Source organism: Melospiza georgiana, chromosome 24 (assembly GCF_028018845.1).
Source record: "Melospiza georgiana isolate bMelGeo1 chromosome 24, bMelGeo1.pri, whole genome shotgun sequence".
Taxonomy (NCBI): Eukaryota; Metazoa; Chordata; class Aves; order Passeriformes; family Passerellidae; genus Melospiza; species Melospiza georgiana.
In genome coordinates this window covers 3,774,859-3,791,952 of record NC_080453.1, presented here as the reverse complement: position 1 = coordinate 3,791,952, position 17,094 = coordinate 3,774,859, and the positions used below count along the sequence as shown (strand labels likewise).

The following is a 17,094-nucleotide window of genomic DNA, read 5'->3' as shown; positions in this document are numbered from 1 at the left end:
GCCTTTAATATTCACTGAGTTACTGCTATGTGGGTCAGCATCCTGTGCTCCTGCAGGGAGATGGATGAGGAGCTCCTCGTCCTGGCTTTGGAGAGATGTGGCTGATAGCCCCACTCAGAGCTCATTAATAAAGCACTTCCTCAAGGGCTTTAGGAGCAATGAATTGAGATGAAAAATACGCTGGGCAGAAAGGGTTGGGAATGGTTGTAACAGGAATCTCAATGTAGGTTATGAAATTAGAAATATGAAAGAGGCTTTAGGAATGGTCCCTCCCTTTAGGCTGAGCCTGAGCCAAGTGTGTCAGCAGGGCTGTGCCCAGGCTCCAGCTCTGCAGCTCCAAGGATTCACTGTCTCCTCCAGAGGGGCATTTTTCAGTACTCAGTGCTCCCCAAATTCCTGGGTTTGATTCAGTTACAAAACTCAATTCACCCAGATCTTGTCAAAGCATTAAAATGCTCCAAAATGTCATTTCTGTTTGTGAGTGAGGCTTCCACCCTGCATGGGCGGTACATCAGTCTTGTCTAAACTTCATTAATTCCTTAACTATCACCTGTGTAAAATCCCAGCAAGTTCTGAGTCCAGAGCTGACCCTGTTTAGTGACAGGTGACCCTGATAACCCAAAGAGTTTGTGAACTTTGTGCATTTTAGATTTGCTTCTCCTTGAGGGGAGCAGAGAGGAAAATGGGGGATACAGAGGAAAGCAGTGGCTCAGTCAGGATTTCTTTCATTTGGATTCTTGGAAGAGGATGCTCATCAGAAAGGAGGGCTTCATCTTCCTAGAGTCCCACGGTGGTTTGGGCTGGAATGGAGCTCCAAGCTCCCGTTCCAGGGCCCTCCCTGCAGGCCAGGCTGCTAACAGGGTGTCAGAGCAGGATTTTCCCTGCTGGTTTGTGTCCAACCAAGCCTCACTCCTGGCCATGGGAGCACCCCTCACTCCTGTGCCATTCCTGCCCATGCCAGCAGTGCCAGCTGTGCCCTCTGAGCTGGGGATGCTGGTGGTGCTTTCTGTTTGTGCTGTGCCCTCTGTAGAACGAGATGGTTCGGGAGCTGGACGGGCACGTGCTCAAGTGCGTCAAGGACCAGAACGGGAACCACGTGGTGCAGAAGTGCATCGAGTGTGTGCAGCCCCAGTCCCTGCAGTTCATCATTGATGCCTTCAAGGGACAGGTGAGGCCCTGGCCAGCTCCTGCTGCCAGCTTGGAACAGCCTCAGAGTGGCTGGAATTTCATCTCCTGCGAATTCTCAGTTTTAGCAGCTGGTGCTTGCAGAGTTGGTTCAGCCACGTGAAGGTCCAGAAACTCCTTGGTCACATCTGTGTTGTCATTTCTGGGCAGAGCTGTCAGAGTAAAACCTCCTTGCACGAGTCTGTTCTCCTGGAATATTGAGTATTTTTGAGTGATGAGGGAATACAAGGCTCTCCCTAATCCATCTTCCAGTGAAGGTGGTGAGCAGAGTTTTGTGCTGCTGAGGTACCTTAGCCATGTCTAGACTTCATTAATTCCTTAATTATCACCTCACTTGTGTAAAATCCCAGCAAGTTGTGAGCCCAGAGCTGATCCCCTTTTAGTGACAGGTGACCCTTGATAACCCAAAGAATTGGTGAATTTTGGCATTTCAGATTTGTTTCTCTTTGAAGGGAGCAGAGAGGAAAATGGAGGATGCACAGGAAGGCAAAGTTTTATTATGATCCATCCCTGTCTGTGCAGGTGGCTTAGAGGAATGCTGAATGCTGTTTCCCAGGGGCCTCAGAGCAGGGAAAATGCAGGAGTTTCATCTAGAAATGGACAATTGTCCTTGACTCTCTTAGTTCTTTGCTTTTTTATTGGTGTCCTCTCCTGAATTGATCATTGGGTGTCAGTTGTGGCTGGCTTTACTCTGCCTGCCTCATGCCCCAGTACAAAAGTGCTGCTTTTGGGATGTTCCCAACCTCAAATTAATTGGCTTTGCAGGGGCACTTTGAAGTTTTGAGGACTTTACCCAGGGATGTGAGGACAGCCAGGGGCTGTTATAGCAGGAACCAGGAGCTGGGAGTCTGGGGAAAGTCAGGATTTGGTTGGTTGGTCAGAACAAGCAGGATTCTGCCTGGAAACTTGCTCCTGATTAGAGTTTAGGTTTGGATTTTCCACTGGGAGTTTACAAGGCAGAAACATCTCTGGGAGCTCAGCTGATGGCGCTGACATTTCCTTGACCACTTGCCGCAGTTTTATCTGAACCTTCACACAGCAGATTAAACTTAGCACCTCCAGATGATTTTCCTGCAGTTAATTGCACTCCAAGCCCTGTTTCCCTGCAGGGTTTACTCACCAGTTATTAAAAATGTGTGACTGTTGATTTAAACTTCAGTGCTTGGATTTGCTGCTGTTGTTAAATCAAAGCAACCAAACGGGACTTTGTGCTTCAGACAGAAAACGGAGCAGCAATAACAGAATGTGTCATGTTCTCACCCACAGATCTGCTAATCCATTAGAAATGAGAAAGATTCTTTGTTGTCATTTCTCCTAAGCACTGTTAAGGCTTTTAAACAAATCCAAACAAGTTGAGGAAAATCCTTTGCTGGGCATTTTTAACTTTTCTGGCTCATAGCATTTCTTAAATAGCTTAAAATTTGTGCTGGCAAACAATGTGCTGGAATAATTTGGAAAGAATAACCAAGCTTCCAGCAATGCTTGGTTGTTCCAGGGGTGTTTTTTTTTTATGAATGAAGAGGTTTTACTATTTGGTTTTTTATAGATGGGGAAGCTGAGATTTCCCCAGGTGGGGATGGGATGTGCCTGTGATCCCAGTGGGTGTTTCCCAGCTGGTGCTGGCGTTCCCTGCAGGAATGCTGGCAGGTTTCTGGGATTCCCAAGGATTAATGGCACGTGTCTGGCTGTCCTTTGTCCCCAGGTGTTTGCTCTGTCCACGCACCCCTACGGCTGCCGGGTGATCCAGCGGATCCTGGAGCACTGCCTGCCCGAGCAGACCCTGCCCATCCTGGAGGAGCTCCACCAGCACACGGAGCAGCTGGTGCAGGTCAGTGGGTGCCCAGGTCACTGCTGAGTGCTGGGACAGCTCCTGCAGGGAGATTCCCACCTGGAGAAGGGATGGCAGTGAGCACAGCAGGCAGGAATTTCAGCACTGCCTGCTTTGGCCATGGGCACAGGTCCAGGGGTGCCAGGGGTGTTGGCACCTCCCTGCCTGAGGAGGCCCCACATCCTGGTGTGTCACAGACATCTTTTCATGAAAAATCTTTTCCTTAAGATTTTTCCTCCTGAAAAGCTGAGAGGCCTCAGGAACAAATTGTAAACATTGATTATCTGCTGCTGTGAAATGCAACAGGTGCATCTGGGATTGGCCCTTGTTAGATGTTTGTAATTAATGGCCAATCACAGCCAGCTGGCTTGGACTCTCTGTCCAAGCCACAAACCTTTGTTATCATTCTTTGCTATTCTATTCTTAGCCAGCCTTCTGCTGAAACCTTTTCTTCTATTCTTTTAGTATAGTTTTAATGTAATACATATCATAAAATAATAAATCAGCCTTCTGAAACATGGAGTCAGATCCTCATCTCTTCCCTCGTCCTCAGACCCATGTGAACACGGTCACACTGGGGCTTCTCTCCAGTGCAGGGAAGAGCCAGGAGCTGTTCCAGGAGCCCCAGTGCAGGAGGGATGCCAGGAGCTGATCACTGCAAGGAAAAGGAGTGAATCAGCTCCTGGCATCCCTCCTGGCTTTAGGAATTCAAAGTCACTGGGATTCTTAAAAAGAGTTGGTTCTGTGCTCAGCCCCTCCTGGCTGCCTTCCCTGCTCCCTGCAGTCCCTGGGAGAGCCTGGTGTGCCAGGGTTTTACACGGATTCTGCTCTTGGAGCCTGTGGAGAAAGCAGCAAAGCCACTCCTGGTCCGCTTCCCAAATTGTCACTCGGATCCCAAGGCACAAACTGGTGAAATATGAGCTAAAAAATGGCAAATCCAGTTCTGGTTCAGCTCCCAAACTCCCATTTGGATCCCAAGGCACAAACTGGTGAAATACTAGCTAAAAAATGGCAAACTCAGTCCTGGTTCAGTTCCCAAATTGCCACTCAGATCCCAAGGCACAAAGTGATGAAATATGAGCTGGTCCAATGCCCAAGTCCTGTGTGCTCAGCATTGGGAAGAGGGAAGTGGCTGGGCATGGATATCAAGCCAAGCTTTTGGTGCCCTGAACTAGAAAATCAATATCCTGTGATCTGAAAATCCCCAAATTCAGAACAGTGTCCAATAGCCAGACCCATGGCACACCCCTCCAGGACATAGGATTTGGTAGGTTTGAGCCTGAAGAGAGGGAAAAAAACGGGGAATAAGCAGAATATGGGCATTCCCTGTGCAAGGATATAATTTTGAGTTCTATAAATAAGAAAATTTCTACAAAAATGCATCATTTTACCACCTGGTACCACCCTAGAATGCACCTTCTTGCAGAAATAGAAAGTCTTGATCTGATTTGTACAGTAAACATTATAATTAATCTTTAGTTGAACTTTTAACTCTGAATACACTTTGGGAATCAGTTTGCTGGGAATGCTTCTAGTTCCTTACCCACCTTTTGTGTCCCTTTGTGCTGTCTCCCCCCAGGATCAGTATGGGAATTATGTTATCCAGCACGTCCTGGAGCACGGCCGGCCTGAGGACAAGAGCAAGATCGTAGCAGAAATCAGAGGCAACGTGCTTGTGTTGAGTCAACATAAATTTGCCAGGTAGTGATTCCTTCCTTAAATTCTCCCTCTGGGAGCATGGGCACATGGAGGAGCTGCAGAAGGCTTAGGGGTGGGTGTAGGGGAGGTGAAAGGGACTTTTGCTTCATAAAAAATGTTATTTATAACAGTTATAAAGTGAGGTGTGTCATGGAGGAAGATGGAGATGTGGAAGGGTAGCTCTAATCCAAGCTCCTGAGTTTAACCAGGAATTCTTGTGTGATTTAGGTTATCTGATTTATTTTCATGGGGTTTAAGTTGTCACTACCCCTTGGATTTTAAGAACATTCACTGCCCTGGGATGCTCTGTCCAGCTATGGGGAGATTTGGGAAATCAGTGCAGCACAATCCCACTTTTCCCAGAGGAATTTCCACCCACAGAGTCATTCCCAGCTCTTTGCTGTGTCCCTTTGGAGTCACACCCAGGGACCCCTCCAAGGGGAGCTGCAGCATTCCCAGATGCAGCAGAGCCACGCGTGAGTGAGGCAGGATCCAGGTATTTGTGATGTCAGGACAAAGCACTGCTTCCCACGTGTGTGAATCCCTGCTGGATGAGCTTCCAGCCCTCAGAACATGAGTGCTGAGCTCTTCAAAGGCTCAAAACTCCCCTTCCTCTGATGAGAGTACCCATGGACACGAGGGAAGTGGAACATTAATGAGAATTAGGAGACCGTGGTCTTCACGTTGTTATTTCAGGTTCTTCCTCCCTGCTTTGCCTGGTTCTTTTTTCCCAAACTTCTTTCCAGCTCCATTAATTAGTGGAGGGTCCCCTGAGCTGAGCAAACCCGCTGGGTGATGCTGTGAGTCAGGCAGGGGTGTGGGATGAGCCCAGCACAGCTCGTGGTCCCCTTTCATGTACCCTACTTCTGGCTCTCCAGAGAGCTCAGGCTGCTCATTAATATATTCAGGAATTCTGGAAATCCTCTGCTTGGCTGAGAGTTTTCATTCCTGAACCAGCATTTCTGTGCTGTTCTAACCTTGGATGTCCATTCCCACCACATTCCAGTGGGGAGAAAATCAAAACAACAACTGGGCTTCTCTAGTGAGAGTGGACCTTGACCTCACAGAGCATCACTGGACACTGGTCTGAACTGGTCCAGTTCCCAAATTCCCACTCAGATCCCAAGGCACAAATTGGGGTGAAATAGGAGCTGGTCCAGATCCCAAATTCCCACTGAGATCCCAGATCTTGTTTGACATTGCTGAGCTCTGCCAGCACAAATCCCCTGCCCTTGTAGCAGCACATGAGATCTTCTTAGGGCTGGGTGAAAAGGTTCGAGGAGACATCCTGTGCTCAGTCCCTGCTCCATTCCCAGTTCCCTATTCTATTCCCAGTTCCCTGCTTCTGTTCCCAGTTCCCTGCCCCATTCCCTGTTCCCAGTTCCTGCTCCCAGTTCCCTTTCCCCATTCTCATTCCCAGTTCTGATTGCCAGTTCCCTGCTCCATTCCCAGTTCCCATTCCCAGTTCCTTGCTCCCATTCCCATTCCCCATTCCCGATCCCCATTCCCTATTCCCATTGCCATCCCCATTCCCCATCCCCATTCCTGTTCCCCATTCCCCATTCCCATCCCCATTCCCATCCCCATTCCCCATTCCCCATTTCCATTCCCATCCCTGCTCCATTCCCAGTTCCAGTTCCCATTTCCAGTTCCCTGCTCCGTTCCCAGATCCCTGCTCCATTCCCAGTTCCCCTTCCTAGTTCCCACTCCCAGTTCCCATTCCCATTCCTATTCCCTGTTCCCATTCCCAGTTCCCATTTCCCAGTTCCCATTCGCATTCCCAGTTCCCATTCCCAGTTTCTGTTCCCACTCCCATTTCCCAGTTCCCATTCCTATTCCCTGTTCCCATTCCTGTTCCCATTCCCAGTTCCCATTTCCCTATTCCCATTCTCATTCCCATTCCCCATTCCCATTCCCCATCCTCATCCCATCCCCACTCCCATTCCCCATCCCCATTCCCCATTCCCATTCCCCATTTCCATTCCCATCCCCATCCCCATCCCTGCTCCATTCCCAGTTCCAGTTCCCATTTCCAGTTCCCTGCTCCGTTCCCAGATCCCTGCTCCATTCCCAGTTCCCTGCTCCATTCCCAGTTCCCCTTCCTAGTTCCCACTCCCAGTTCCCATTCCTATTCCCTGTTCCCATTCCTGTTCCCATTCCCAGTTCCCATTTCCCAGTTCCCGTTCCCATTCCTCAGTTCTCATTCCCAGTTCCTATTCCCTGTTCCCATTCCCAATTCCCACTCCCGTTCCCCATTCCCCATTCCCCATTCCCCATTCCCCATTCCCCATCCCCATTCCCATCCCCTTCCCCATCCCCGTTCCCCATCCCCATTCCCCATTCCCCATTCCCATCCCCATCCCCATCCCATTCCCCATTCCCCATCCCCCATCCCCGTTCCCCATCCTCATCCCCATCCCCATTCCCCATTCCCATCCCCATTCCCATTCCCATCCCCCATCCCCATTCCCCATTCCCCATTCCCCATTCTCCATTCCCTATTCCCATCCCCATTCCCCATCCCCGTTCCCCATCCCCGTTCCCATCCCCCTTCCCCATTCCCCATTCCCATCCCCATCCCCATCCCCATCCCCATCCCCATCCCCATCCCCATTCCCCATTCCCCATTCCCATCCAATTCCCCATTCCCATCCCCATCCCCATTCCCATCCCCATCCCCATTCCCCATTCCCCATTCCCCATTCCCATCCAATTCCCCATTCCCCATCCCCATCTCCATCCCCATTCCCCATCCCCATTCCCATCCCCATTCCCTTCCCATCCCCTTCCCCATTCCCCTTCCCCATTCCCATTCTCCATCCCCATTCCCCATCCCCATTCCCCTTGCCCATTCCCCATTCCCCATCCCCATTCCCCATTCCCATTCCCCATCCCCATCCCATTCCCCATCCCCATCCCTGTTCCCCATCCTCATCCCCATTCCCATTCCCATTCCCCATCCTCATCCCCATCCCCATTCCCATCCCCATCCCCATTCCCATCCCCATTCCCATCCCCATCCCATTCCCCATCCTCATTCCCGTCCCCATTCCCCATCCCCATCCCAGTCCCCATTCCTCATCCCCATCCCCATTCCCCATCCCCATCCCCATTCCCCATCCCCATCCCCATTCCCCATCCCCATTCCCCATTCCCTTCCCCTTCCCCTCCCTGTTCCCATTCCCATTCTCCATCCCCATTCCCCATCCCCATCCCCATTCCCCATCCCCATTCCCCATTCCCCATCCCCATTCCCCATTCCCCATCCCCATCCCCATCCCCGTTCCCCATCCCCATTCCCATCCCCATTCCCCATTCCCGTTCCCCATCCCCATTCCCCATCCCCATCCCCGTTCCCCATCCCCATTCCCCATCCCCATCCCCATCCCCGTTCCCCATCCCCGTTCCCATTCCCCATTCCCCATTCCCATTCTCCATTCCCTATTCCCTATTCCCCATCCCCATTCCCATCCCCATCCCATCCCATCCCCATCCCCTGACGCGGCCGTGTCCCCGCAGCAATGTGGTGGAGAAGTGTGTGACTCACGCGTCGCGCACGGAGCGCGCCATGCTCATCGACGAGGTGTGCACCATGAACGACGGCCCCCACAGTGCCTTATACACCATGATGAAGGATCAGTACGCCAACTACGTGGTGCAGAAGATGATCGACGTGGCAGAGCCGGCCCAGAGGAAGATTGTCATGCACAAGGTGGGCACTGGGGCTGGGAGGGACAGCCTGGCACTGCTGGGCACTGAGGGATGTGATGGCGGAGGGGTTGGAGTGTTTCAGTGGCTGGGAGGTGGAAATTATGGAAGGTTTGGGTCGGAAGGGACCTCAAGACTCATCCTGCTCCACCTCAGGGACACTTCTACTGTCTCAGGTGCTCCAGCCTGGCCTTGGGCACTGCCAGGGCTCCAGGGGCGGCCACAGCTGCTCTGGGCACCCCGGCACAGCCCAAACCTCTCTAACCAGGCCTTGCCAGGCTACAAACCCCCTGTGGGAAATGGCACTGGGGGCATCTGGAACCAGCCAGGAAATCATTCTTTCCTTTCCTTTCTCCATTTGCTGCAATGGGTTTTGGTGCTGGTTTCCATCCTTGGTTGAGGAATGTGAATGCCAGAGTGGTTTGGGTGGGGAGGGATCTTCAATGGCAGCTGATTGCAGCCCAGGGACACCTGCCACTGTGCCAGGTGCTGCCAGCCCCAATGCCCAGCCTGGCCTTGGGCACTGCCAGGGCTCCAGGGGCAGCCACAGCTGCTCTGGCAATTCCAGCCCAGCCCCTGCCCACCCTGCCAGGGAACAATTCCCAATTGCCAAGATCCCATCCAGCCCTGCCCTCTGGCACTGGCAGCCATTCCCTGGCTCCTGTCCCTCCATCCTTGTCCCCAGTCCCTCTGCAGCTCTCCTGGAGCCCCTTCAGGCCCTGCAAGGGCTCTGAGCTCTGCCTGGAGCCTTCTCCTCTCCAGGGCAGCACCCCCAGCTCTCCCAGCCTGGCTCCAGAGGGGCTCCAGCCCTGCAGCAGCTCCAGCAGCTCCTGGACTCTCTCCAGCAGCTCCAGGTGCTGCTGATGTTGGGGTCCCAGGAACAATTCCATCCCAGTGTCCCATCTGTCCCTGCCCTGTGTCAGAGTGCAGCCATTCCCCGTGTGCTGTCACTCCATTCCCTTGTCACAAATCCCTCTCCAGCTTTCTGGAGGAGTGCAGAGCTGCCCTGGGCTGGAGCTGAGCTGGCAGCAGTGCCCGTGTCCCAGTGACCCAGTTCTGCACCGAGCAGGCGCCGCGCTCCTGCCAGCCAGGCTGGGCCTGTGCTCCTGGGGCTGGGGACATCGGAGTGACACCGGGAGCCACCCGGGCCTGGGGCTGTGTCCCTGCCTGTGTCCCCTGTCTCTGTCCCTCTGTGTCCCTCTGTCTGTGTCCCAGTGTGTCCCCCTGCCTGTGTCCCTGCAAGCTGTCCCTCTCTGTCCCTGTGCTCCTCTGCCCCTGCTGCTTGTGTCCCTCTCTGTGTCCTCCTGCCTGTGCTCCTCTGTCCCTGTGTCTCTGTCCATGCTGCTTGTGTCCCTTGGTCCGTGTCCCTTTGGCAGTGTCCCTCTCTGTCCCTGTGGGCTGTGTCCCTTGGGCTCTGTCCCTCTTGCTCCATCCCTGTGGGCTGTGTCCATCTGTGTGCCTCAGGCTGTGTCCCATTGTGTCCCTATGGCCGTGTCCCTGCTGGATCTGTCCCTCTGCTGTGGCTGTGTCCCTGTCCCTGTGACTGTGTCCCTGCTGGATCTGTCCCTCTGCTGTGGCTGTGTCCCTGTCCCTGTGACTGTGTCCCTGCTGGATCTGTCCCTGTGGCTGTGTCCCTGTCCCTGTGACTGTGTCCCTGCTGGATCTGTCCCTGTTCCTGTGGCTGCCAGCCCCACCTGTCCCTCCATGTCCCTCCAAGGCCACTGGCCTTGCCTGGTGCCACCGTGCTGGTGCCACCTCAGAGCCCACAGCCATTCATCAAATACTCTGTTTCTCACTTTAAAATTATTTTGATGTGACACTTCCCAGTATCCTGGGATCCCTGAGGCTGGAAAAGTCCCCCAAGGCCACCAAGCCCAGCCTGTGCCTTGTCCCCAGCAGAGCCCTGAGTGCCACCTCCAGGAATTCCTTGGACACCTCCAGGGCTGGGCACTCCAGACCTCCGTGGGCAGTTCCAGTGCCTGACCACCCTTTCCATGGAGGAGAATCCTCCTGACATCCCAGAGTCCCATGGTTTAGCATTGCCCTGCAGTGTGTGGGTGCACAGCCAGCCCAGGAGCTCAGCTTTATCCAAATGAAGCCGTTTGGAATGAATTCTGCCTCGCTGCCATCCCCTGTGCCCGCTGCTCCAGGGGCAGGGAGCCCTGGAACAGGGAATATCTTCATTTTCCTGCTTTTAAAGGTCACATTTGCAGGGCTGCAGAATGGCAGTGCATGGAGAATAACAGGCTTTAGATGGGGGTGGGGCTGAGGGGATTTTAATTTCCTTCAGTGACATTTGTTGGGGTTACTTGATGAAAAAGCCCAGGTACAGCCAGAGAAATGAAATCCTGACTGACCCAGGCATGGAAAAGCTGAGATTTATTTATTTTGAATAATGTCAGGTATTCAAATGCTGATGAAGCTTTTTTTAAATTATATTTAAGCATCCTTGACTAAACCAGACTGATTTTTCTGTAAGCAATGGGAATTTGTGTGAGGGAGCTGCTTTGACCTCCACATGCACAGAATCAACACAAACAGCTGGAATAATCCTCAGGGATGGTAATTCTTAGGTTTAGGAGCCACTCAGAGTCATTCTTTTAACCCCAAATCTGTTTTAGTGCACAAGAAATGCTAAAGATAATTAAATAAAGATATCTGGCAAGGGATACACCCAATTTATCTGTGGCAGCAGAAGGGCCCTGGAATTGTAAATCCATAACAGAGAGTCATGTATTAAAAAAAATACAAATTATTGTTCCTAACATTTCTTACTTTCTTTTTCCCATGGAGCAAAGCCTTTGGATAAAATGCAAATTAGATTATCAGTGGGGCTGTCAAAAATAGCTCAGGGTTGACAGCTAAGTGGGCCTGAGTGAATGTGATTTCAGCTGTGATCCCAGGCTGCAGGAAAGCCTGGAAAAATGGAGCCAGGGGCTGTGGGAATGGCTGCTGGTTGTGGAAAACAGCAGCTTGGGATGGGGCTAAAAATGGGATTTTTTTAAAAGTTTTTATTTTAAAAATGAAATTGAAAAGTGATTTTAACAGTTGTGTCCGTAAAGGGAGAAAGTGAAAGGAAAGAAGCTGGACAGAGAAGGAATTGTTGGAATTGGAGCTTCTCTGCTCCTGCTGGGCACAGGAGTCATTCCTGCTGGGAATGGGGGGCCAGGTTGGATTTGTGCTTTGGGAATGGGGGGCCAGGTTGGATTTGTGCTTTGGGAATGGGGTCCCTGCAGAGGAACAGGAATGCCAGGGACTGTGAGGTGCTGAGCCAGGGGCAGTTGGAGGTGAGGTCCCTGGTTAGGGGCAGTGGTGGGATGTGGCCACCCTTGGAGCAGGGAATGCTGCACATCCACTTGGAGAGGAGAAAATGGTGAAAGCATGGAATCCTGGAATGCTTTGGGTTGGAAAACCCTTAAATCCCACCCAGTGCCACCCCTGCCATGGCAGAGACACCTCCCACTGTCCCAAGTGCTCCAGCCTGGCCTTGGGCACTGCCAGGGCTCCAGGGGCAGCCACAGCTGCTCTGGCAATTCCAGCCCAGCCCCTGCCCACCCTGCCAGGGAACAATTCCCAATTGCCAATTGCCAGTATCCCATCTATATCCTATCTATACCCCCTCTCTCTTAGTTTGGATCAATTTCCCTTCTCCTGTCACTCTCCTGAAGACCCTGCAGAGCAGCTGGAATTCCAGAGGTCACAGCCATTCTTTCCCAATATCCCACCTGACCCTTCCCAGGCAGTGGGAATCCATTTAATCCAAATCCCCAGTGTCTGCCTTGTGCAGAGTCCCACTGGGAATTGGGGAACATGGCCTGGATTCCAGAATTGTGTGATGCTGATGCTTTGTGGAGGCTGCCCTAGAACAGAGACCAGACTGAGCTAAAGAATAAAGCAGGGATTTATGGAAAGCATCTCCTCAATGGATCCACCTTGGGCAGCACCAGAGCCCAGCCAGGGCTGCCAAGGTGAACCAAAATGGTCCCAAAATGCACGACCAGGCACGGGCTCTGTCACTGTGATCAGTTCTGCTCCATTTGCATCTTGCAGTTCATTGTCCCATTCCAGCTTTAGCCCAGGCAGTCCCACCCTGCTTGTTTTTCTCTCTCCAGCCCACAGTGTTTGTGCTCCTGGGCTGAGATTTGGATCATTTGTCCTTGGTGCCCAGCTGGAGCAGGAATTGTTTTGTCTCCCTGCTCATCATCCCACAATGTGAAGCCCAGACCCACACACCAAAGCAGAATCTGAAAAATAGAAAATCTAAACCTGAGGCATCAGTGCCAGCCAAGACCTCTGGGGTCTGGGGGAGTTGGTTTGACCCAGGGGATGGGTGTGACCCCACTCAGGTTCCTAAATCCTGAGAGGGGCAGGACATGGGGAAGAGCTGGGGCTGTGCTGTTCATGGAACGCTGAATTGGAGTTTGGAGCTTCACTGTGGGACCAGGACACAGGGAAGGGTTGGAGGACATCAGTTCATGGGATGTTAAATTGGAATTTGGAGCAGGACACAGGGAAGGGTTGGAGCTGTGCTGGTCATGGAATTGGAGCCTCAGTCCAAGGCCAGGACACAGGGAAGAGACGGGGCTGTGTTGTTCATGGAACATTGAATTGGAATTTGGAGCTTCCATTTTGGAGCAGGACATGGGGAAGAGCTGGGGCTGTGCTTTTCATGGAATGTTATGTTGGAGTTTGGAACTTCAGTGTGGGACCAGGAGACAGGGAAGGCTTTGGAGGAGAGCTCTTCATGGAACATTGAATTGGAATTTGCAGCTTCCATGTGGGAGGAGGACAGAGGGAAGAGTTGGAACTGTGCTTTTATGGAATTGGAGCTGCAATCCAGAGACAGGACACGGGGAAGGGCTGGGGCTCTGCTTTTCATGGAATATTTAGTTGGAATTTGGAGCTTCAGTGTGGGACCAGGGCATGGGGAAGGCTTGGAGCTGTGCTGTTTATGGAATGTTGACTTTGAGTTTGGAGCTTCCATGGGAACAGGACACAGGGAAGGATTGGAGCTGTGCTTCTCATGGAATGTTATGGAGTTTGGAGCTTCACTGTGGGACCAGGGCACAGGGAAGACTTGAAGCTGTGCTGTTCACGGAATGTTGAATTGGAATTTGGAGCTTCACTGTGGGAGCAGGACACTGGGAAGGGCTGGAGCTGTGCTGGAGGGCTGGGACAGATAACAGAGGAAGGGACATTTTTAATGGCATTATTTCTGTATTAAATCCCTTTTTTTTTTTGCTGTTTTTCCCAGATCCGGCCCCACATCGCCACGCTGCGCAAGTACACCTACGGCAAGCACATCCTGGCCAAGCTGGAGAAATACTACATGAAAAATGGGGTGGATTTGGGGCCCATCTGTGGCCCCCCCAACGGCATCATCTGAGCAGGGGCTGCTCCAGAGGCACTCCAGGATCCCAGGAATCCACCAGGAATCCAGCCCAGAACCCACCCACACCACCCGCCACGGTTGCTAAAAAAAAACACAAACAAACAAAACCCACAAAAAAAAAAAAAAAAAAAAAAAAAAAAGAAAAGCAGAACAAAAAAATCACAAAAAAAAAAAAAAAGAGAAGCCTTTGTAAATTTCTTTAATTTTATTATGCATAACATGTACTAATTATTTTTTTTAATTAACTAATTGCCCTGCTGTTTTACTGGTGTATAGAATTCTTGTACATAGGTCTCAGATGTACATGGAAGGCCACATTTTTGTTCACTAGTTGTATCTATATTCCAAATGTGGAGACTTTCAGGGTGGTTGGTTCGAAGACAACAAACAAAACAGGAAAAAACCCCTGTTTTTAATTCATCCTTTTTTGCAAATACCTTTTTTTGGGGTTTGTTTTCCTCCTTTTAGCCCAAAAATCAGCAGGAAGTTGGAATTTTAATTCAGTGACACCACTGGTAGAAATACTAAAAAGAGAAAAATTCAACTTGCTAAAGTTTGGTTTTAAACAAAGACACCAAAATTCCGGTCTTGGGACTTTTTAATGGCTTTATTTCTATTTTATTTGTGACTGATATGCTGAAGGAGGGAGCTTAGCTGGCATTTTGAGAAAACACCCAGAGATGATCTAAAAGTGGAGGATTTTTGGGGTTTTTTATGCCCACTCCTCTGTTCACCTGGAGAGATGCAATTTGATTATTTAGCATGAGGAAAAACAAAAAAATCCAACTCGGCTTTGGTCTTGCTTCTATAAATATATAGTGTATACTTGGTGTAGACTTTACATATATAAAAATTTGTAGTATTTTCTTGTTTTGATGTCTGATCTGTATCTATAATGTACCCTAGTAGTGGAACATACTTCTGACTGTACAATTGTACATTTGTAAACCTCTGTAATGTAAATGTGGAGAAGTTTGAATCGACATAAAACCCGTTTTTTGGTAAGAAAACAGGAAAAAAAAAGAATTTAGCAAAACCTGTGCATTTCAGTGTATATTCACACCTTTTATGGTCGTAGCATATAGTGTTGTATATTGTAAATTGTAATTTCAACCAGAAGTAAATTTTTTCTTTTGAAGGAAATGTTCTCTTTATACAGCCTAGTTAATGTTTAAAAACAAAAAAGGAAGAAAAATAAACTGCTTGGTTTTATTTGTCACCTAGTTGGACGGTAGAGATCCTTTCTAAATGTTCTACAGACCTGATTCAGTTCCAAATAGTGTTTTTTTGAATCTTACAAAGTAATGTTTTGCTTCTTTTGTGACAGTAAGAAACAAAAAGTGCAAAAGTACAGCCCCCTCCTAGTTTTCCTTACAATCAGAGCCCCTTTTCACCTTGTAAAGTGTGAATCACCTCCCCCTTTTTTGTACAGAAGATGAACTGTATTTTGCATTTTGTCTACTTGTAAGTGAATGTAACATACTGTCAATTTTCCTCGTTTGAATATAGAATTGTAACACTACACGGTGTACATTTACAGAGCCTTGTGTATATTTCCAATGAACTTTTTTGCAAGCACACTTGTAACCATATGTGTATAATTAACAAACCTGTGTATGCTTCTGCCTGGGCGACTATTTTTTGTAACTCTTGTGTAGATTGTCTCTAAACAACGTGTGATCTTTATTTTGAAAAATACAGAACTTTGGAATCTGGCTCGGGGTTTCATGGAATTGTTTCTTGGAAGTTTGGAGCCTCAATCCAAAGGGGACAAGGGGAAGAGCTGGAGCTCTGCTTGTCATGGAGTGTTAAATTGGAATTTGGAGCAGGAGCAGGACACAGGGAAGAGCTGGGGCTGTGCTGGTGCTGGAATTGCAGCTGCAATCCAGGGCCAGGACACAGGGAAGAGCTGGGGCTGTGCTTTTCATGGAATTTGAGCCTAAATCCAGGGGCAGGAGACAGGGAAGAGCTGGGGCTGTGCTGTTCATGCAATGTTGAACTGGAATTTGGAGTTTCATGTGGGAGCGGGATACAAGATCTGGGGCTCTGCTTTTCATGGAATGTTGGAGTTTAGAGCTTCATTCCAAAGGCAGGAGCAGGACACAGGGAAGAGCTGGGACTGGGCTGTTCATGGAATTGGAGCCTCAGTCCAGGGACAAGACACAGGGAAGAGCTGGAGCTCTGTTTTTCATGGAATTTTTGTTCAGTTTTGTTGGAGTTTGGAGCTTCAGTCTAGGGGCAGGAGCTGGAGCTGTGCTTTTCATGGAGTGTTATTTTGGAGGTGTGAGGTTTGCTGCAGGACCAGGACACAGGGAAGGCTTGGAGGAGAGCTGTTCATGGAATGTTAAATTGGAATTTAGAGCTTCTGTGTGGGAGCAGGATACAGGGAAAGGTTGGAGCTGTGCTGTTCATGAAACTGGAGCCTCCATCCAGGGGCACAGGGAAGAGTTGGGGCTGTGTTTTTCATGGAATGTTGGAGTTTGGAGCTTCACTCCAAGGCTAGGAGCAGCACACAGTGAAGGCTTGGAGCTGTGCTTTTCATGGAATGTTGAATTGGAGTTTGGAGCTTCCCTGTGGGACCAGGACACAGGGAAGAGCTGGGGCTGTGCTGTTCACAGAACTGCAGCTCCAATACAGTGGCAGGACACAGTGAAAGCTTGGAGCTGTGCTGTTCATGGAATTGTGAGTGTGGGAGCAGGACACAGGGAAGGGCTGGAGCTGTGCTGGAGGGCTGGGACGGAGAGCAGGGGAAAGGGACATTTTTCATGGCTTTATTTCTGTCTGCAAGTCTGATGTGCTGAAGGAGGGAGCTGAGTTGGTGTTTTTGGAGGGAGAAAACACCCAGAGATGATTTTGAAGTGCAGGACTGGGAGCCCATCCTGAACAGGCTCCCTGGAGCACAGGGATGGGGGATTCTTCTGAGATCCCACCTGCAGAGCTGCCTCAGCCCTGGAGCCCCCAAAATGAAGGACCTGGAGCTGCTGGAGAGAGCCCAGAGGAGCCCCCGGAGCTGCTGCAGGGCTGGAGCCCCTCTGGAGCCAGGCTGGGAGAGCTGGGGGTGCTGCCCTGGGGAGGAGAAGGCTCCAGGCAGAGCTCAGAGCCCTTGCAGGGCCTGAAGGGGCTCCAGGAGAGCTGCAGAGGGACTGGGGACAAGGATGGAGGGACAGGAGCCAGGGAATGGCTGCCAGGGCCAGAGGAATGGCAGGGCTGGATGGGATCTTGGGCAGGAATTCTTTCCCTGGTGTTTCTCCAGGCTGCTCCATGGAGCTGATGGCTCTACCCA

General features: G+C 50.6%; 1 protein-coding gene across 7 annotated transcripts in view; it reads left to right on the top strand.

Moving 5' to 3' along the window:
- The window catches only part of PUM1 (pumilio RNA binding family member 1), a 107,688-nt gene extending 92,162 nt beyond the window's left edge, over positions 1-15,526 (top strand). For all 7 annotated transcript variants that reach the window (XM_058040476.1, XM_058040471.1, XM_058040475.1 and 4 more), the window contains exons 18-22: positions 1,031-1,168; positions 2,888-3,013; positions 4,593-4,714; positions 8,231-8,423; positions 13,674-15,526. In XM_058040476.1, coding sequence (XP_057896459.1) covers positions 1,031-1,168; positions 2,888-3,013; positions 4,593-4,714; positions 8,231-8,423; positions 13,674-13,805 — 711 coding nt within the window. In that variant the 3' untranslated portion in view covers positions 13,806-15,526. The remainder of the gene's footprint in view (positions 1-1,030; positions 1,169-2,887; positions 3,014-4,592; positions 4,715-8,230; positions 8,424-13,673) is intronic.
- The last annotated feature ends 1,568 nt before the right edge of the window (positions 15,527-17,094 follow it).